At 44.8% G+C, this 21,945-nt stretch overlaps 1 protein-coding gene and 1 pseudogene across 1 annotated transcript; both read left to right on the top strand.

Moving 5' to 3' along the window:
* The first annotated feature begins 15,579 nt into the window (after positions 1–15,579).
* Positions 15,580–21,190, top strand: LOC136543556 (cytochrome P450 76M5-like; annotated as a pseudogene).
* On the top strand, positions 17,393–18,912 carry LOC136542882 (ferredoxin-dependent glutamate synthase, chloroplastic-like). The gene is made up of 5 exons (XM_066535517.1): positions 17,393–17,443; positions 17,546–17,651; positions 17,842–17,938; positions 18,619–18,731; positions 18,811–18,912. The coding sequence occupies exons 1-5, from the start codon at positions 17,421–17,423 to the stop codon at positions 18,910–18,912; spliced, it is 441 nt and encodes a 146-aa protein (XP_066391614.1). The 5' UTR covers positions 17,393–17,420.
* Positions 21,191–21,945: the final 755 nt, after the last annotated feature.

The raw sequence follows: 21,945 nt of genomic DNA, 5'->3' as shown, positions 1-21,945 counted from the left end.
TTATGCCCAATTAGATAATGTCTCCAGATTTTTAAAGCATGAATCACAGCTACCAGTTCCAAGTCATGAGTAGGGTAGTTCAACTCATGCTTCCTCAATTGTCTAAATGCATATGCCACCACTCTTCCTTCTTACATAAGCACACATCCAAGGCCCAAATGGGATGCATCATAATATATAGAGAAGTTCTTGCTTAAGTTAGGCAAAATCAATATTGGAGCTATAGTCAATCTCTTCTTTAGCTCATCAAAGTTTGCCTGGCATTTATCAGACCATACATATTTAGCATTCTTTTTCAATAGAGCTGTCATAGGCTTAGCAAGCTTGGAAAAACCTTCAATGAACCTCCTGTAATATCCAGCCAATCCCAAAAAGCTACGAATCTCACTTACATTGATTGGTGGCTTCTAATTCAACACATCTTGTACTTTGCCCGGATCCACTTCTATTCCACCATTGGAGACAACATGACCTAGAAAAGAGACATCCTTCAACCAAAACTCACACTTGCTCCGCTTAGCGTACAACTTATGTTCTCTAAGCTTTTGCAAGACCAACCTTATATGTTAAGCATGTTCTTCTTCAGTCTTGGAGAATATCAGTATGTCATCTATGAATACAACCACAAATTTATCCAGAAACTCCATGAACACCTTATTCATCAGATACATGAAGTATGCAGGTGCATTGGTCAATCCAAAAGACATAATAGTATACTCATACAATCCATACCGTGTAGTGAATGTTGTCTTGGGTATGTCCGAGTTTTGAATCCTTAGCTGATGGTACCCTGAGCGGAGATCAATCTTGGAGAACACATGGGCTCCTCTCAACTGACCAAACAAATCATTAATCCTAGGCAAAGGGTATTTATTCTTGATTGTAACCTCATTAAGTGAACGGTAATCCACACACATCCATTGACTACTATCCTTCTTATCCACAAAGATCATAGGTGCCCCCCATGGGGAAGAACTAGGGCATATGAAACCTTTTCTTGCAACTCTTTTAGTTGTTTCTTAAGCTCTTCTAATTCATTAACCCCCATTCTATATGGACATTTAGCTATTGGTGCAGTTCCAGGTAATAATTCAATAATGAATTCAATGTCTCGGTCAGGTGGCATACCTGGCAAGTCATCGGGGAAGACATCTAGGAACTCCTCCATGACACGATCTTGTTTATTGGCTTCACCATCTAGCTGGTTCACTGTGGCTGTAGGTTGAGCTTGCACTATCACTTCTACATAGATTCTATCTTCATTGAGTGATGTCACAACCATAGATTTCTCCTAACACTGGATCACTGCCTGGTGTTGTTTCATCCAATCCATTCTCAGAATAAGATCAATTCCCGTTGTTGTCAACACAATTGGTTTCACTTTGAAGTCTACCCCCCTTAAGGAAATGCTAGTTGATGGACTCCAATATGAAGCAGGCATACTACCTCCCGGTGAATTTACTAGTATGGGTTTTTTCAAGGCACACAAAGGTATGCTATGCATTCTAACAAAAGCTTGGGAAATAAAAGAATGCGAAGCACCAGAATCAAAAAGTACTATAGCAGAGATAGAGTTGACGCTGAACGTACCCAACATAACCTCGGGCGTCTCCTGAGCTGCATCAGATGACACATAGTTCACTTTCACAGTGTGAGGTGGTTGGGCGTTGAACTTCTGATTGCCAGTCTGGTTCTGAGGTGCTTGTTGGTTCTGCTTCTTAGGACACTGATGAGCATAGTGACCTACTTCTCCACAGCGGTAGCAGGCATTGGGGTTATTGGGTGCACCACTCTTCACAGGAGTATTGTTGGATGGTCCCTGGCATGTTGCTGGATTGCCAGTCTGTTGCGAGGGACGCTGATTACCATACTGTTGCTGGTATTGAGAGCATTGCTGGAATTGATTACATTGAGGATACTGACCACGGTTTCCCTGGTTAGATGGTCCTTGATTCCTTTGTTGAAAACCCTACTGTGGATATGCACGTAGGCGGGTGTAACTTCTAGAAGCTTGCCCTTGAAGCCTCCTCTTCTTGGCTTCCATCTCTTTGCGCTTATCGTCACTCACAATAGCGCGGTTCACTAATGACTGAAAGTTAGTGTAGGTGTTGGACATCAGTTGAAGCTGCAGTCCATCATAGAGTCCCTTGAGGAAACGACGTTGCTTCTCCTTATCCTCAGCTACATCATTTAGAGCATAGCGTGACAGTTGAGCAAACTTGTCATGATACTCCGCCACAGTCATGGATCCTTGCTTGAGGGACCTAAATTCCTCCTGCTTCAATTCCACGAGTCCATCAGGGATATGATAAGACCAGAAATTGTCCTTGAATTCGTACCAGGTGATAGTAGGAGCATTACTGGGACGTCCATACTGGAAAGAATCCCACCAATCCTGAGCTGCTCCCTGGAGTTGACCAGAAGCATACAACACCATCTCAAGATCGTTGCATTGTGCTATGTTAAGTTGCTTCTCTACAACACGCAACCAATCATCTGCCTCCATAGGGTCTGAGGCATGAGTGAACACCGGTGGGCGACCCTTCATAAACTCTCCACTCTTATCTCTGACCTGAACAGGCGGTGGTCCTCTTGCAGGTTCATTGTCCAAATGCTGCATCATAGCTTGCATCAACTTCGCTTGCATTCTCAATATTTGTTCCATGGTCACAGGTGGCTGTGGTGGTGGATTTATAAGAGCATCATGCCCACGACCAAGGCCTCTACCTCTTCCTCCTCTTGCGGCCATCTGTTTTCCAAATTATAGAGAGCTTACAAAAGATAAGAAAACAATGCTGAGAATTTTCTGGATAAGATTCCAGAAACAGCAGTTCAGTAAATCTATCATAACTTGATTTTCAGAGATCCAACAGAGGTGTACCAAGAACAGTTGGAAAGCTTAGGAGATCAGATACAACTTTTATTTAGATCACTTTTACTGATTCTGACATATACATGGTCAAAAATAGAGCTAAACCGAATCTGTTCTGGGTTCCAGTCTGCGCAAAAACCACAACTTGTGACAGCTAGATCTCACAAACCTGAATAGCTATTGATGTGATTCCAGAGGCATTTGAAAGATACAGAAGTCTAGTTATCTCCACAAAAAATTCAGAATTTTTGACAGCCCAGATTTTGAGATACAAGATAAAGATCACAGGCTGCTCCAGAAAATAACACAGCAGAGATAAGATAAAGCAAACCATCTGCATTAAGATTTCATCTAATCTTAAGGTTCCATTCTAAGGAAGTTGTGGACATGCCCACAAACTTCCAGCATACAACCAAACTCCAAATCAACCAAGTTCACAAATTAAATCATCTAATCATCCAAGTTCATAAGACCAAACAAGACTAAATATGAAACATGAACTAACGATGTGATAATCTAAATCAAGGCACCTAATACCTATAGGGCGGTGTCAATCATGGTGAACGACCGATGCTTCTTCTTGTAGATTGGTGGCTGCCCAAATTGAGCACATAGTTCATCAACTTGCTTCTAGAGGCGTCTTTTGGCCCTCTGTGATGCACGCAGCTCTCCCTTGACTTCTTCATCCACCCCCTGCATAGCATGGACATGCTGCACTGTTGCTTCCAGAGTTGGGTCATTCTCTGGTGGTGCCAAGACCTACCAAACACCCTCATGATCATTGCGAGGAAGGAACCTAAAACGATCCTCCCTCATGGCCTCAAAGCGACAACCATGGTAGTAGATGTAGGCGTCCTGCGCTACATCTTCCATGCCATCCAAGGCATGGGCCCTTCTAGCAGTGGCACGGTGGACAGTCTCCACCTCATGTCCATTCTTGATGTCGTTCCAAGTGGTGACCATCAGCTCTACCTTCCAGAAGGTGGCCTCCAATGGATGTTGGTACTCTGCACATTGATAGCTGATGGAGGCGTGCAAGTCGGGGTAGTAGTCGTCTAGCACATGAGTGAGGAGGGTGTGGTAGTAGGCCGTCTCCGGGGCTGGCTTGAAGTAGTACTTGCACTTCCAACCTATCCCTCGTCCACCACAGGGACAGCTGGGGATGGCACAGGCATAGGTGAAGTAGATGATGACTCCTCAGGGGTAACCACAATAGGATAGACCGGTGCAACAGCTGGAGTAGGAGCAGGTGCAGGTGTCGGTGTAGCCATCTCTTCATCATCGGAGATGATCACAATCTCCTTCTCCGCCTGTGGAGCACGTGGGGTGAACAGGGCACGGTAGCCAGTAGTGCTGAGGCGAGTGGTCTTCGGGTTATGAGACATCTATAGATTTAAAGTGAGATAGAATTAGAATCAACAATTGTATATAATAGATTATGGTATGAAAAGCATAAATGTTTTAATAAAATAACAAGAATAAGATAGTAAGCAAGAAACCAGAGGAGCAAAGATGCTAAAACGATCGTTTTCTAACTAGGCTTGCATCCTACAGTCAACCTGGCTCTGATACCAATTTGTCACACCCAATTTTAAGGATAAATTGAATGCACAAAACTCATGTGTGCCCAGGGATCAATCACACACAGAAACTAACAAATTACAAAACGTATCATCACGGTGTCTCTTACATCAAGGACCATAATATAACATAGTCCTACATCACACAGCGGAATATAAAAAGATAACTCTCTCATGGGACTTCATCACAGGGAAGGTCAACTGGTTGACCACAAGCCTAATAATCCTTAGGAAATTCCTCATACCCATTGTCATCTGTTACCCATCCGGGTCTTTTGTCCAAATAAAGAAATAAACAAGCGTAAGTACTTCCCATACTTAACAAGATAACATGGGGTTATGTAGCTCAAAAAGGATGACACTGGCTTACTGCAGTTAGCACTTTTAGTAAGTCAGAATTTTATTACCAATTATTATCAAGTTATGCTTAAGCTCCCATTTAAACCCACATAATCAGATATTAGAATTATTTGCATCATATTATCATCAGAAACCATCGTAAATGAACCATAATGAGTATCTAATTATTCTGTGAGTTTTTCGGTCCGCTTGTGACCGTGAGCACAGCTGTTATAACAGTTTGTAACCCTCTACAGAGGTGGTGCACATTCACCGCAAGTCGTGATTCACATATGCCTGGGTTAATTACTCCCATGTCACTGCCAAGGTGAGCGGGCAGGGTACACTATGAAGCCATTTCATAGGTTTCTCTAACAAGTTAGGGTCGCTAGGTTTCCTCGGTAGGCAGATGTAGGAAACCCCCTTTCCTATGGCACATATCCATCGCGGCTATACACATAGGAACAGAGGCAGCCCTATACCCAACGTGGCAAGCCCCTTTTGCGCCATAAAGGTAACCTCTAACAAGCTAGAAAAGGTCCTATTACTGAACTAAAGTCAGAGCCATATGACTCTCATGGTTGCACTGTCAGTCCCAGCTTTTGCCGACAGATAAGTCCTTATGGAGGGCCGAGAGTGACATGATCAAAAGTCATTTGCTCCTTCGCCCTATGGATCAGTTGTTATAAAGCATGTTTTACCTTTAGTTCCATAGAACCAGTAACCATTGTATAGACCATGTTCAGTTAGAGCACTAGCAATCTACCCATATGCAATTAACCCAAAGGAGTCAAGGGAACATGTCATCAAATAACTAGGATGTCCTTAAGATTATCAAATTTAGACACATGCACATGAGTAAATGATTAAAGTGAATAGGACATCAAGGTAGGCCCATGCTATACTTGCCTTGGTTCACAAACTCTTGCTGGTCCTTCTGGTCGTCGAAGAACTCTTGATCTCCAACGTTCTCCTCACCATCTGAACGTGACCAACACGGCAACATATAACATTCCAAAAACATTCATACAAAGCAAACAATCCTATAGTTAGAATAGTACACCAATAGTATAGAAAACAAGATAAAATGTTTATGAAAAGAACCTATGTCTCGCTACGATCATGTCAACACGAAGTTCACGAAAATCGGAGCTAAAATGCGAAAGTTATGAATTAAACGGGGTTTTCTATAGCACTTTATGTAATTAAAACTAATCATGAAATTTAAAAGTTGCAAACTAGATTAATAGTGGTACTAACATGTAGATTATGAAATTACGAAGCTAACGCATTTTGAACGGATCAATTCGGAGCTAAAACGACGATTTTATAAGCAAAACAGTACAAATGGCATTTCTGTAAATACTGAAAACGTACTTTGGCCTAAAACAGTTTAGTTTACATTTTCAAAAGAAGAAAGCGTACTCAGGAATTTGCGCTATGGACTGCGGGTACAATTAAGCGAAAACAGGGGGCTCTTTAGCAAATCTACCCGCGAAGGGGTATCAGCCAACGGTGGCCGTTGGATCAAGATCGAACGGCCCGGAACAGATGAGAGGGAGAGAGAAAGGGGCGCCGGCGGCCGGCATAGTGACAACCACGGCGGCGCAGCCATGGCCGGTGGCAAGGACTCGCCGGAGCGCGCGGTTCAGGGGCTAGGGACCACGGTTCGGAGAACCGAGGGCACCGGGGAGTTGCGGAGGAGCAGGGGATCTCGACTAGGCCTATACGGCAGCCAGAGAAGAGAGCCGACGCGGCGGTCGCCATGGCCGGTGAGCAAGAGCTCAGGGCGCACTCGTCTAAGGCACAAACGACCACGAAATAAGAAAGTAACGGCACTGGAGGAGAGAGGGGAGCACGGGGATTCTCACCACGGTGCAAAACGGGGACGAAGGCGGCTCGAGGACGATGGACGACGCGGATGGCGGACAGCGGACCTTGGCGTCACGGCGGTTGCGTCTTCCGTGCATAGCGAGCGCGAAGGAGGGAGCGGGGGCAGCAGGGGGGGCGCGCGGGGGGTCTCGGCTTCATTTTAAAGAGGCCGGGGAGCGGGCGACGCGCCCACGATGCGCGAGGAGCGGGCGCAGTTCGGCGGCGGTTTCTCCAGGCATGTGTGGGCGGTTGTGGGACGCGCGAAAGGAGGTGGGGGAGGAGCTGACAGGTGGGGCTGGGATGTCAGCCGCTGAAGAGGGAAGGAGGCGCGGCGGCAGTTGCCTAGCCGAGATGGGCCGGCGCGGCGACGGTTGCTGGGCTGGCGCGCTTGCTGGGCTTGGCGGGGCTGGGTTGGCACGGAGGCAAGGAGGGCCAGCGGCCAACTGGGCCAGCGGGAGGGAGAAAGGCCATGGGCCGAATTGAAAAAGAAGAGGGGAGAGAAATGAAGAAACCTTTTTCTTTTTATTTTTAGAGTTTTTCAAAAGTATTTTCAAATGGATTTGAATTTTTTTGAGTTTAAATCAAAAACCACTCAACATATTAAATACAATGCTCCAGCATGAGTGCATCAACATGTTACTAACCTTATATTTGATTTTATTTCCACAAAAATTATTTCTTTCCTATATTTCAATGTTCACATAATAACATAATTAAATCGAGTTTTCTTATTTCCAAAAAGGCTGAAATTTTGGGTGTTACAGATTCCTTCCTAAAATATGTTCAAAAATACTTCAACCCGCAATACCTCCCTACGGAAGGTACTGTTGGTGGCATCCTGGTAGGATTTAGTGAGAGAAAGTTTGAAGTTCTGGCCTGGAAATTAGGAGTTTATAGTGTTGCTGCTATAATTAGGAACTACCATGACAACTTTGTGTGGAGGTTGATTACGATCTATGGTTCACCGTATGAGGAAGGAAAACAAGAGTTCATTAATGAACTAGAGAATTTACTAGATGAGTGGGATGGTTCTACTGTGATAGATGGCGATTTCAATTTAGTCTATAATGCTAAGGATAAAAGCAATGGAGTCATTAACCACAAATGGGCAGATTTGTTCATGGACTGGATTAATAAGTTTGGTTTGATTGAATTAAAACCTTCCTCTAGAGCTTTCACCTGGACAAATAATCAAGAGCAGCCTATTTTGGCTGCTATTGACAAAAAAATTTGCACCATCAATTTTGAACATAAGTTCCCGTTAGCCTTTGTGTCCACTAGCTCTAGAGCAAGTAGTGATCATGTTCCTCTACTCCTTAATTTTGGCTTGGAGGACAGAAGGAAACCAAGTATTTTTATATTTGAGAAGTGGTGGTTACAACAACCTGATTTTAAGGAGCTTATTGCCAAATTATGGAACACTCCTTGTGCCTTCACGGATCCTTTAGACATTTGGCAATTTAAAATTAGATTGGTAAGGAAGAAGGTCAAGGGATGGGCCTTAAATATTAATGCCCAAGTTAGAAAACAAAAGCAAGAACTCCTTAAGGAGTATGACCTGTTAGACTTGAAATATGAGAACTCGATTATTACTGAGTTGGAGAGATAGAGGATGAAGGAGATTGTTAAAGATCTAGAAGCTATCTGGAAATTCGAGGAGATCAAAGCTAGACAAAGATCAAGGGATAGGAATATAAAGGAGGGAGATAGAAACACAATGTATTTTCAAGCTGTGGCCAATCAAAGAAATAGGAAAAAGCGCATCTCCGGGTTAGAAGGGCCTGATGGATGGATAGATGATAACAAAGGCATGCTTGAGCATGCTCATGACTTTTACAAGAATTTATTCGGTAAGAAAGAGAATAGTGGTGTGAATTTATGACAAGATTTTTTGGAAACAGATGAAAAAGTGACTGACTTAGAAAATGAGCTGCTAGAGGCTCCTTTCACTGAAAATGAAGTTAGAGAGGCTGTCTTTAGCTCTTATGCTAAAGGAGCCCCTGGCCTAGATGGTTTCTCTTTCCTTTTCTATCAAGTCTTTTGGGATCTGATCAAGGATGATCTGATGAGCCTAGTAAGAATGTTTGAGCAAGGGGATTTGAATCTAGATAGGTTAAATTATGCCATGATAACGTTGGTCCCTAAAGAACCGGAGGCAAAGGTGCTAAAGAAATTTAGGCCTATTAGCCTGATAAACTGTACCTTTAAAATTTTCTCCAAGCTGCTGAATAATAGAATGGTTAAAGTGGCTGATAGGTTAGTGGCTTCCAACCAAACAACCTTCATTAAAGGCAGGTTTATATTAGAGAGTGTTGTGGCTACTCATGAAATTATTCATGAGGTCCATAAACAAAAACACAGGAAGGGGTGGTGCTGAAATTGGATTATGAAAAAGCATATGATAGGGTCAGCTGGTCTTTCCTTGAGGAGATGCTTGAATCCAGGGGTTTTGGTGGAAAATGGAGAGGCTGGTTACAACAGGTAGTTAGAGGAGGTTCTATCTGTATTTGAATAGTACCTTCTCAAACCTAGAAAAGGTCTGAGACAGGGAGATCTTTTATCCCCTCTATTATTCAATTTAGTAGCCGACGTTTTCTCTAGAATGCTTATGAAAGCAGCTAGGCATGGCCTTATTTCTGGTCTGTTACCACAAGTGATAGAGGGTGGCATCATCAGCTTGCAGTATGCTGATAATACACTGCTCTTCTTAGAAAATAATTTGGAAAAAGCTAGCAATTTGAAATGGCTGCTTATTTGCTTTGAGCAAATGTCAGGCATGAAAATTAATTATGATAAGAGTGATTTGTTGACATTGGGTTTGGAGGAAGATCAGGCTAATGAGTTTGCTAGGCTTTTCTGTTGTAAGAAAGGTGATTTTCCTATTAAATACTTGGGGGTTCCCCTTCATTATAATAAGCTGACAAGGAAAGACCTCCAACCTGTGGTGGACAAAATTATAAAAAGGATCACAGGTTGGAGGGGTATGCTTCTGTCATATGTTGGTAGGCTTGCTTTACTCAAAGCTTGTCTGGCTAGTATTCCAGTCTTTTTGCTGTCTATTATAAAATTTCCTTAGTGGGCTATCAAAATGATGAATTCTCATATGGGGCATTTCTTGTGAAACAATACCGAAGACAAACATAAATACCATTTAACCAGCTGGCAGTTAGTAGCTCAAAAGGAGGAGGAGTGAGGTCTAGGTATCCTGGATTTGAGGAGCCTAAACTTAGCCCTGCTAGCTTCTTGGATCTTTAGATACCAGCTTCATAAGAATTTTATTTGGGTCAAGATTGTAGACTTTAAGTACAAAACCAATGATCCTAACATCTTTTGCTGCCCGAATCTAGGATCCTCCCCTTTCTGGAAAGGGGTTCTCTGGGCAGCTCAAGCAACCCATATGGGCATCAGATGGGTAGTAGGGAATGGGAAGAAATTAAGGTTTTGGGAGGACCAATGGGTTGGAAATACAAGTTTGGCCATCATGTTCTGGCCATTGTATGTTATTAATGAACAGCATGGTAAGTCTATAAGCCTGGTCTGGGATGGGCATGAGCTCATGCTCACTTTTAGAAGAAATGTATCCGAGGCTCTTATGAGCATGTGGTGGGATCTGTGTGGTGTAATTGAGGGAACCATTCTCAACAATGATGAGGACCAAATAATGTTGAGCTATACCTCTCATGGCACGTACGCAGTCCAATCTCTCTATGCTGTGATCAACTATAGAGGTGTGTTTCCTGTTTATACTCATGTTGTATGGAAGTTGGTGATTCCACCTAGAGTACAGTTTTTCTTGTGGTTGTTGTCTCACAATAGAAATCTTACAAGGGACAATTTACAAAAGAGAAGGGATGTTACTGATCCCACTTGCCTGTTCTGTAATGAACTTGAGTCCATTACACATTTATTTTTTGAGTGTTGCGTAGCTGTGAATGTTTGGAAATTGGTTGCTGAGGTGATAGGTGTGAAATCGGTTCTGACTATGAAGTTGTAGCTAGACTGTGGGTTGCTAACAAGAAATTTTTTGTTACTAATGTGATTTCATCTGCTGTTTTGTGGTCTCTGTGGAAGTTAAGAAATGAAATTTGCTTTCAGGGAGTGGTTTGGCTAGGTATGAGGATGGTGCTGATCAGAATTACGAAGATGTTAAGAGGCTGGCTTTCGCTGTTCAAGCAAGAGGTTGCAGTGGTGCTGGAAGGGCTAATTGTCAAGATGGAAGAATTGTCAAGGCGCCCGGCACAGATCGAGTGGAAGGAGGAGATAGCAGCGGCTACAACAATTGGAGTTTCGGTCTTCAACAGATGTCAGGAGTGAGCTAGATGTGCCAGTGTTTTGTAATAAGCAAATGGGCTAGACTGTATGCGCTGTGTGCGCGCTTGTGTGCCTAAACTTGTCTGAACTCGAACCATTATTTGCTTTTTGAAATATAAAAGCAGGAGAGACCTTTTGTCTAAAAAAAGGATATATATGCACGGCAATGACATAATGATCTTCTGTGCAGAATTTACTGACAACACAAAGCAGCAGCAGTAATCTTTTCTACTCTTCTCCGGAAAACATAAATGTGAAGCACTGTTAGAAACTTAATTGTAGAACAAATGTCCACAGCTACCTACCTATCAGGTATCAGCTATCACACCCATCCAACATATAAAGAAATCTCCACCCCTGGCACGCTTCCACTCCATAAACATTCCACCTTTTCACCTTTCCTTTGCCTACCCACAAAATGACACAATCTCATCTACCTAATAATCATCGATTATTTCCAGTTATATATCGGGATGGGACGCACTGTGATAGAATAGACGAGCTTGAAGAATGAAATCTGTATTTGTAACAGAAATGATCTCGTTGACCATGAACCAGCTGCCCAACTTCACGAAGCTGATCGGCCAGCGATCTGAGGAGAATGCATTGCTTTAGATGTAAATTATTTAAGGTGTTACTTGGATTATCAATCATAATGGTATAGTGGCCAGGAAATTTTGGTTAAATTTTGGTGCTATTTTAAATTATGTTTCGTAATGGCATAAGTGGGTAGCTTTAAATTTCTTAGGTGGTTATTTTAGGTTATGTTTCAAAATGGCACAATAGGTTTTAGTTGTACATTTAGTGGTTACTATGTGTTGCTTTTCATAATGGTAAATATTTATTTGTAGTTTTTTAGAAAGCAGAACTGATCCGATGCCTACAAGTATCAATGAGTTTACAAAATTGATGACCAAATCTTTTTGGTTTTTATGAGAATTTGTACAATTGATTTTTTTAGCACGTGTCAGGACTAGCATGGAGCCTCCAATTAATCTATCCCTAATACTAAAGTGGTAAAATTTCTACCTCAATTTTTTCGTCCGTTCCTTCTTCTGGCCTCCGCAATATCTTTAACCATCCCCACTCCCAAATCAACTAGATTTCCTTCGGTCTAAAGATTTTCCAAATCTGTGAGCAAGGTGCAAGGGACCAAACCGAGACAGAATGGAACCACCACCTCGATCCAAATCCAAACCCAAATCAGATAACTATAGAAAGACAACTTATAAAATCAAATTACTCCAGGCCTCCAAGCCGAAATCAAAGAAAGAATCAAATCGACGAAATCAGAGAAAGGATCGAATAGATGAAATCAGAGAAAGAATCCAACAGACGGGGTCACGCCTCTAGGGCGCCAGCGCCACCACCTCTGCACTCGCCGGCCAGGGTGCCCGCGCCGTCGCCTCCCCACAGCAGCCCTGAGGCCCTCTATTAGCGTTTGTTTGGCAAGCTGCTGTAAGTTTTCGATGAAATCTTTACTATTCTGCCTGCCAAATTGAATGATGTATTCATTCCAAAAAAAAAAATGGATAAGAGCCATCCCGTCCGCACACAGCGCCTCCGCTTCTCCCGCCAAGGAGCTCGAAGCAAGGAAGAACGGAGATGGATCATGGCCGCAGGCCGTGATGGCGAGGCGTCGTTGGAACGGTCGCCCACGACGGCGAGGCGTCGTCGGAGCGTGGCTCGCTGCTGTTGGAGTGCAGTCATGAGCCGCAATGGTGAGGTGTCATCGGAGTACGGGCATGTGCCTCACCTACGAGGCAGAGTGCGGGCGTGGGCGTGGCTGTGGATCCTCCGTGTGTGTGGGCGGGCACGAGCACGCCGGGGCAAGTTGGAGGCGAGAGAGGCGAATGAAAGAAGACTCGATTTCTGTGGACTCAAGGAAGAGGAACAGTGTACGGATGGAGGCGCGCGTCCGTGTCCTAGAGGACAAGATAAGGAGGAGAGAGGAAGAGGGAAAAAGAAAATAAGTAAGGAAAAAATAACGATGAAAGATAAGAAAAAAGAGAAAAAAAAATAGAAGGGTATTATAACATTCACCGTTCTAATTTACGAGAAGTTATTTTTCCCAACTTTTTTTCTTAGAAATAAGATTTCTTTTAACATTGCTAGCTTCGTGCGAAAAAAGTTAGTCAATTCAGAATTTACATTGCACTTTACAAAATTAACGACAATAGGTATAGATATAGATATAGACAATTGTAACTTATTTTTTTGGCTTTCTGTCTGTGCTTGTTTGTTTCCAAATGTTCACAATTTCATTTTCGATCTCGGCTTTTTCAATCCCCGATCCCGTTACTTATGTTTAAGGTAAAGAGGATACCACAGTTAGTATTATACTGTAGCAAGACACGGGCATATTTCCTAGTGATAGTAAGATATGGTGAACTAGTTTATACTTCTAGAATTAACCGAGATGGAGCCTCCAATGCTCTCAAAATTCAGTACCTACTATATATAAACTAATATAATCTGCTATCTCATAAACTCGATTTCCCCTTTCTCTTTCACCCACTCCTCCCGTCCCTTAGGTGGCAGGCGGCGTGGGCAAGCCGCAAGCCGCAGCAGTGGTGGCGCAAACAAGAGCAGAGACAGGGGATGGCTGGCGGGTATGGGCACCCGGTGTGGCAGCTGCGTGTAGGCGACGTGTGGCGCGGCGACAGCGGGAGCACCGGTAGTGATGGCTAACAGCATGGGCAGCTGCTACATTTATTTATGCTTAGTTCCAAGAAATGGTCAATTCAATATTACATCAAGAGCGAGAGGACTCGAGTTTGAATCTTGGACAGTGCAATTAATTAAATTGATGTGGAATATGAGTACATTTTTAGCATCTCGGAAACAATTCTATTACTGGAATGATATGCACTGCATTATTTTAGTTAAAACAAGGAAAAAATCTGGCTTCATCCCTTACCAGCAAGGGAATCAGACTAATTATTACAAACATTTGACATATATATATACTCACAGCTCAAAGTAGCACTTCTAGCAATCTTTTCTACAGTTTTAGTTGTAGAATAAATGAGAGAAGCTCTTAGAAACTTAATTGTAGAATAAATGTTACTAGCTACCTACCGATCATCAGGTATCATCCATCACCCATCCAACATATAAAGAAAGCTCCACCCTTGGCACGCTTCCACTCTATAAACCATTCCTCCTGCTTTTGCCTTTCATTTCCAAACCCACACAATAGAAATTCGTCTACCTGATAACCATATGGCTGATTTCGAGTTATCCTGTATTGGGATGGGACGCACTGGGATACAAAAGAGTTTGGAATTCGTCGACCTGATAGCCATATCACTGACTGTGTGTTTAGTTGGGTGAAATTTGGGAATTTAGCTACTGTAGCATTTTCGTTTTTATTTGGCAATTAGTGTTCAATCATGGACTAATTAGGCTCAAAACGTTCGTCTCACGATTTCTAACCAAACTGTGCAATTAGTTTTTTTTCGTCTACATTTAATGCTCCATGCACGTATCGTAAGATTCGATGTGATGGTTATTGTAGCACTTTTTGGGAAAAGTTTTTGAACTAAACATGGGCTGATTTCCAGTTATACTGTATTGGGATAGGACGCACTAGGATACAAAAGAGTCTCAGAAATAAGACCAGTATTTCTTACGGTCATCATTGCTCTGATGGCTGATCCTGAACGTGAACTAGCTTTCAAAATTCAGCAGGTTGATTGGCCAGCAATTTGAGGCAACTGCAGTACAAAGACTCCAAAATTCAGATTAGATGTAGAGTCTAGTCAGTGGTTTTCGTGGAAGAGCCCTTCAATGTGACCCACATAGAGGAAACTGGTGCAGGGACGAAGCTGGCCTGGTGAGGAGGAGCGAGAAGAGGAAGCTGGATTTTGTCCTAATTTGGAGAGGAAGTGTTGAGGGATTGTCCCACTATTCGATACACTGCTGTAACACCATGAACGAGTGAAGAATGCATGAAACCGGAGAGGGACACATGAGCCAACAAGCCTGTTGTGTATTGATCTCAGGTGTTTATTCATGTTATGGAGCACATTGTTCATTGCACACCGTAGGTCAACTAATAGCTGCCAGCAGAGATAAGCCTGTTAACAGTGACATTTGTACTGATTGCTACAGATCAGCTTTTTTATTCATGTAAACCACTCCATCTCGTGGTACTATCAGTAGGTAAAACTATGTACACCTTCAACAGTTGGTTGCGGTAATTGTAGTAACGGATGTGATTAGGTAAAGAGTAAAATACACCGGAGGTACATTAACTTTTGGTGAAGTGTCATCTAGGTCCATCAACTTTGAAACTGCATGTTTGGGTCCATTAACTTTCGTTTTGTGTCATCTAGGTCCATCAACTTTGACTCATGCATTTTTGGTCCATGACCTTTTAAAATGGTTCACTGTAGGTCCACACATGCATGCACGCACGTTGACTTTTTACGTCGGTGGAGCCATGCCTGCACTCGCCGCCGTCGCTCGTCTACCGAGCATGCATGTGTGTTTTCCTGCTCGAATCATGACAGGGCCGCTTAGCCGGGCCGAAATGCACTAACCCTACCGTATAGGACCATGCATTAACGAACACCATCGTCTATCCAACATACCATGAAAATGGAAGCTCCGACCCTACCATGGCTCATCTGCAGCGTAGCACTCTCCACCTGCGTCCTCTACAAACTGCTCGTTTCCACCAAAAAACGAGCCGAAGAGGAGGATCTCCGGCAAGGCAGCACGACGGCCGCCGGGCCCCGCGGCGCTGCCATTTCTCGGCAACATACACAACCTCAACGGCGAGCTGCATCAGGTGCTCTCCCGGCTCGCGGAGACGCACGGCCCCGTCATGTCCCTGTGGCTCGGCAGCAGCACCCACGTCGTCGTGGCCTCCACCGCCGCGGCCGCGCGCGACGTGCTGCACAGGTACGACCACCTCCTTTCGGGGCGGTCGGTCACTGATGCCGCGCGCGCGCTCGGGAACCACGAGTGCTCCATCCTGTGGCTCCCCGACACCAGCCCGCTCTGGAGGCGGCTCCGCGCCGTGTGCACCAACCACCTCTTCTCCGCGCGCGGGCTCAGCGCGACACGCGCCGTGGGGGAGGAGAAGGTTCGCGAGCTCGTCCGCTGCCTCAGCCGCCGCGCCGGGCGTGTGGCGCGTGTTGTTCTCGGGAGTGCTCAACCTCGTGTCCAACGTGCTCTTCTCCGAGGACATAGTGGACCTGAGCTCCGACCGCGTGCAGGAGCTGGAGACGCTGGTCAGGAACACCGTGGAGGAAGTCGTGAAGCCCAACCTGTCGGACCTCTTCCCTGCACTCTCCGTGCTCGACTTGCAGAGCCGCCGCCGGCGCACCGCCGAGCACGTCAGGAAGTTCTACGACTTCTTCGACCCTATCATCGGCCGCCGTCTGAGCGCAGGCGACGGCGACAGGAAAAATGATTTCCTGGATGTGTTGCTTCAGCTTCACTCGGCGGATCAACTCAGCCTTGAAACGATCAAATCTTTTCTTTTGGTACGTGACACTACGTGAAAAACGGTTTGCAGCAACGGTATAAAATTTTTGTAGGGGCGGCTAGTGATGGAGCCGCCCCTACAGTGGAGTGCTGAAGATCCACGAGACCAGCCGCCCCTATAAATAGAACAGTAGGGGCGGCTGATGATACGAGTCGCCCCTACAAATAAATCGGATTTGTAGGGGCGGCTTACTCACCAGCCGCCTCTGATATTATTATTTGTAGGGGCGGCCGGTGATTGAGCCGCCCCTACAAATTCCCACCATACAGTACGAGCCACCCCAACCAAACCCACGAGTCGCTCGGCCGAGCACAGAGAGCATCGCAAATTCACCACCAGCGCGACGAGTTTCTCAGCCGCAGCCGCCGAACCACCCGGCGCCGAGGCCCTAGGCGCGCTTGCTTCCCCCGCCGCCCCCATGGCACCGAAGCGCCCAACGGCGGCGGCCTCAGGGTCGGCATCCGAGACATCCGACGCGGAGGCGGACGCGGGCCACCACCAGCCGTCCTCCCCGTCCCCGTCCAAGACGCCACCGCCCAACCCTAACCCTAAGTCCGCCGCCGCCCCGCGTCCCGGAAGGCGGCGGCAGCGTCGTCGCCCTCGCACAAGCCCAGGAGCCCCAGGCCGAGCTTCCGCTCCCCGGACGCCGCCTCGTTCTCCGACGTCGCGGCCTCAGACGCCGACGCCGACGCCGACCCCGCCGCCGAAGACGGCGCTCCGGATCTCTGGCCTCCGGATCTCCTCCCCTTGCTCGACGACGGCCCAAATCTGCCCATAGCCGCAGCTCTGAAGGTGGAGCTTCATCTCCTAGGTGAGTGGCTGGCGGACCCTGTCTCCCTCTTCCTAACTCTCCCTCTCCCTCTCCCTCTCCCTCACAGATCAATCCTGGTGGGGCTTCCAGAGGCAGCTATTGTGGAGCTCAGATCTGCTCAAAATTCTTTCAAAAATGGGTATCTCACTGCTCTCAAGGTCTGTCTATCTTTGCTATCCAGTTAACATAGTTATACTGTCGATATTATGAAGTCTGAATTTCCACTACAATTGTTTAATCCGTACACATTGTTCGGACAGCTATTGTGGAGCTCAGATCTTTGAAATTTATGGTCTTGGTCAAGAAGTTGTTGATCTTGCCTTCTGTGGAAGTGTATCAAAAATTGGAGGTCTCACACTTGACGAGGTAGTTAAAATCAAGTAGCAAATGCCACAAAAATTGTCTAGTATTCCTATCTGCCCTTTTTTTCCACTTTAGCTCTTTTTTTTGTTCTGGCACACTGTTTAGAAGGCCTCTCCCCTCTCCTGTAGTGTTGATTTACGTCTTATATCTTTGTGACTTACTAACACTTCTAGCACTATCGATCCTTGTAAAGCTGGGTAGAGAGACCTTATCATTCTGGGTGAAGGCATTCTCTGAAGATACTGCGAAGAGGCTAGAAAACTTTGGATTTATCCAATCCAGACCTGGAGGTAGTGTCTATCCTATAACTCATGCTAAATTTTATGTTTTGGATGCATGTAACCTGGCGTTTTCTTACGGGACTACATTGTTTTATCATGATGTGGTTTTTTCATGATCTTATCTGGTTTTGGTGTGGTATTGTATGCTATAACACATACTGTTGCATCACTAGTTTGTGAATTGTGATCTAAGTTTATTTCAGCTTTCCTAGAGATTTATCAATAAAGAAGTGTCTCCGTGCCTCATCCTGTCATGTAGCATGACAATTTTAAGCTGTACTCTAGCACATTTATTTTACTTGTGGAGATCTCTCTCCAGCAGTACTTCCTAGAATCAACTGCATAGCTACGCTTCTCTTAGTCTAGATTTAATGCCACCTTCTATCTTTCCCTCAAACATACTATCTTCTAGTTAGTACAGCATAGTATTTGTTAGACGACATGCCTTGGGCCTTATGGCCCAGGTATAGTCGCCAGGCAATGTGCCTTGGACTCCAAGTCTGGCATGTATTGTAGATTGACTTGTATTTGGTAAGGGATATCGGAGGACGGCTCTGTTTCTATAAGCTGTCCCTGTCCCTACCTATATATATATATATATACATGTACCATGTATCTCTCTAATCAATATATTAATTCTTGCCGTATACTCTGGTTTCAGTACTGAATTATGTTTTTCTTTTGAATAGGTGAATACCATGCGAATAATCCTGAGATGACCGACCTGCTGCACAAAGCAATTCGTGAGAAAAGAGATAATGCGTACACTGTCTACCAACATCTTGCAAGCCGTCCTGTCAATGTAAGTAGTGATCCTTCAGGTTGCTAATTATTGAATTTTTTTTGGTTACCACGAAGCTCATAGTGTCTTTTTTCTGTAGGTTCTTCGAGATCTTCTTGAACTGAAAAGTGATCGTGCACCTATTCCTATTGGCAAAGTGGAGCCTGCAACCTATTCCATGAAATTATTTTCTGTTTTGTAATGCTAGTTAACTTCCTCCAGACACTTATACAAAATGGTTTGGTAGTACTTAGGGTGGGGCTGATGAATATGGCTTTGGTTCTGTAGCTATGATAGCTACTGGGTGTGTCATGGCACGCATTTGCCACACAAATAATTGCCCAGTTGGAGTGGCTAGTCAGGGAGTAACAACACAAGTTATTTTATCTTCCTCTTATTGGACTACCTCTTACATTCTTTGCTCTTGTAGAGAGAAGAGCTTCGTGCAAGGTTTCCTGGTGTTCCTGGTGATCTTGTTAACTACTTCCTCTTTGTTGCCGAGGAGGTATGTCATGATTCTCATTACTGATGCTGTTTGTCTTAGCCTTGTTCCTTGATTGTTGCAAGACCTGCCTATTTTTTAGGGATAATTGTAACTTTTGAAAATTGGTTAATTCATTTAGGTTCGAGCTGCATTAGCTCAGTTGGGTTATGAGAAGCTGGATGACATCATTGGACGAACAGATTTGCTTAAACCAAAGCATGTCTCGTTGGTGAAAACGCAGCACATCGATCTTGGATACCTCTTATCAGTATGTATTAGCGGTCATTATTATTTGAAGCATTAGCATATCTTCCATGTGCTTTCTATTTAAATCAATGGTTTTTACATCAGAATTCTGGATTGCCCGAATGGAGCAGCTCCCAGATTAGGAGCCAAGATGTCCACACTAATGGCCCTGTTCTTGATGAGAGAATCCTTGCAGATCCTGAGGTAGTGTTTTTGATAAGTTCTCTTAGTTACATGGACTAACTTGACTAATGGCTGTCCACTAAACCTGATTTTCCAGTATCATCAATCAAAGCAACTCATGATTCCATGTTCATGAAACTAGAAATGTATTTATGGTCCATGCACAGCCTTAACCTGTCTAAAATGAAGTGTGGTTGCCAGGAACCCAAGTTTTATCTGCTTGGAGCACCATTATTTATATTATCTAATTTGCAGATAGCTGATGCGATTGAGAATGAGAAGGAAGTTTCCAAAGCGTTTCAAATCTATAATGTCGATAGAGCTATCTGTGGTCGGGTAGCAGGTGTGTCTGGAGAAGAATAAGAGCTCATAGTTTTTTTTTTGCTGATGTGTAGCTATTAGATCTAGTTGAGTACTTGACTACATTCATGTTTAGTCTTCACAAATCATCTGAAAACTTGTCTCAGATTTGCTTATCAAGCCTGACCAACGCCTGTCCTATATGTAGTTCAGACACAGATAAGTTATGATGGAGTTGTGTATGAGAAATATATGTTCTGGTCAAATTTGAACTATAAATTTATTTTTTTTTGGCGGAAAAATGATTTGTAGGGGCGGTTGGTACTGTAGCCGCCCCTACAAATCGATTTGTAGGGGCGGCTGGTGTTCTCAGACCGCCCCTATAAATCGATTTGTAGGGACGGCTACAGTACGAACCGCCCCTACAAATCGATTTGTAGGGGCGGCCTGAGAACCGCCCCTACAAATGTATGATTTGTAGAGACCCTTGCGTAGGGGTGGCTGGGCAAACCGCCCCTACAAAGCCTCTGAAGCCGCCCCTAAAAATCATATCCTACGTAGTGTGAGCAATCAGCTCACTTGGAATTGATACTCTCAACTAATCAGCCAGGAGCATTTATTTTACTTTTCCATCCACGCGCAGGATCTCTTCGCCGCCGGGACGGACACAAACACGATCTCGGTGGAGTGGACGATGGCCGAGCTGCTCCGGCACCCGACCGTGATGGCCAAGGTCCGTGAAGAGCTGCGGGACGCGCTGGTCTCCAAGCCTCACCCGGACGAGTCGGACATCGACAGGCTGCCGTACCTCCGAGCCGTAGTGATGGAGTACATGCGCCTGCACCCGCCGAGCCCGCTGCTGATGCCGCACGAGGCCATGGCCGACGGCGCGGAGGTGGGAGGCTTCACGGTGCCCGCCGGCACCAAGGTGATCATCAATCTGTGGGCGATCATGCGCGACCCAGGGGCGTGGCCACGGCCCGAGGAGTTCGTGCTGGAGCGGTTTGTGGGCACGGGCGTGGACTTCCGTAGCAAGAGGACGGGCGGCTGGAGTTCATGCCGTTCGGGGCCGGGCGGAGGGAGTGCCCGGGCCTGCCCATGGCGACAAGGGTGGTGACGCTGCTCCTGGCCTCTATGCTGCACGCCTTCGAGTGGAGGCTACCCGAGGGGATGCAGCCGGCCGACGTGGACGTCACGGACCGGTTTCGGCACGTCGCTTAGCATGGTCACGCCGCTCAAGGCCGTGCAAGCACTAGCCCTGTCATGATTCGAGCAGGAAAACACACATGCATGCCCGGTAGACGAGCGACGGCGGCGAGTGCAGGTATGGCTCCACCGACGCAAAAAGTCGACGTGCGTGCATGCATGCGTGGACCTACAGTGAACCATTTTAAAAGTTCATGGACAAAAAATGCATGAGTTAAAGTTGATGGACCTAGATGACACAAAACGAAAGTTAATGGACCCAAATATGCAGTTTCAAAGTTGATGGCCCTAGATGACACTTCACCGAAAGTTAATGGACCTCCGATGTATTTTACTCTTAGGTAAATATGTGAAATATATTGCGGTGTAAAACTGATGTCGATATATTGTATTCAAGACACTTACACTGACTACAATGGTCGGTTGACATAACTAACATTATATTAACTCACTAGCTATCACTAAAGCAATCTTTGTCGACGTACTGAGTCACATCAACACATGCTACAACACGGAATCTCAAAAGCTACAAGCATTAGAAGTTCTTGTTTAGTAATTGCAACTGACAGAAAATTATATACTCACGGTGTGACGAATCTAAACTTTGAATCTAATAGTTTGTTAGTGTTATTGATATATGGATTGTTAAGGGAAAAAATCCATGATTGCTAAAACATAAATTTCTCATGCATACATGCATGTATATCGCTCCAACATATATATAACAAATTGGTAGTAATTATCAGTTTGACCTAGTGGTAACTAATATAATCCCCTATATATGAAATTGGTGTGCATGTAATTTGAGTTAGGTAG

Source organism: Miscanthus floridulus, chromosome 3 (assembly GCF_019320115.1).
Source record: "Miscanthus floridulus cultivar M001 chromosome 3, ASM1932011v1, whole genome shotgun sequence".
Taxonomy (NCBI): domain Eukaryota; kingdom Viridiplantae; phylum Streptophyta; class Magnoliopsida; order Poales; family Poaceae; genus Miscanthus; species Miscanthus floridulus.
The sequence above is the reverse complement of the archived record's forward strand: the minus strand, read 5'-3'. Positions and strand labels throughout refer to the sequence as shown.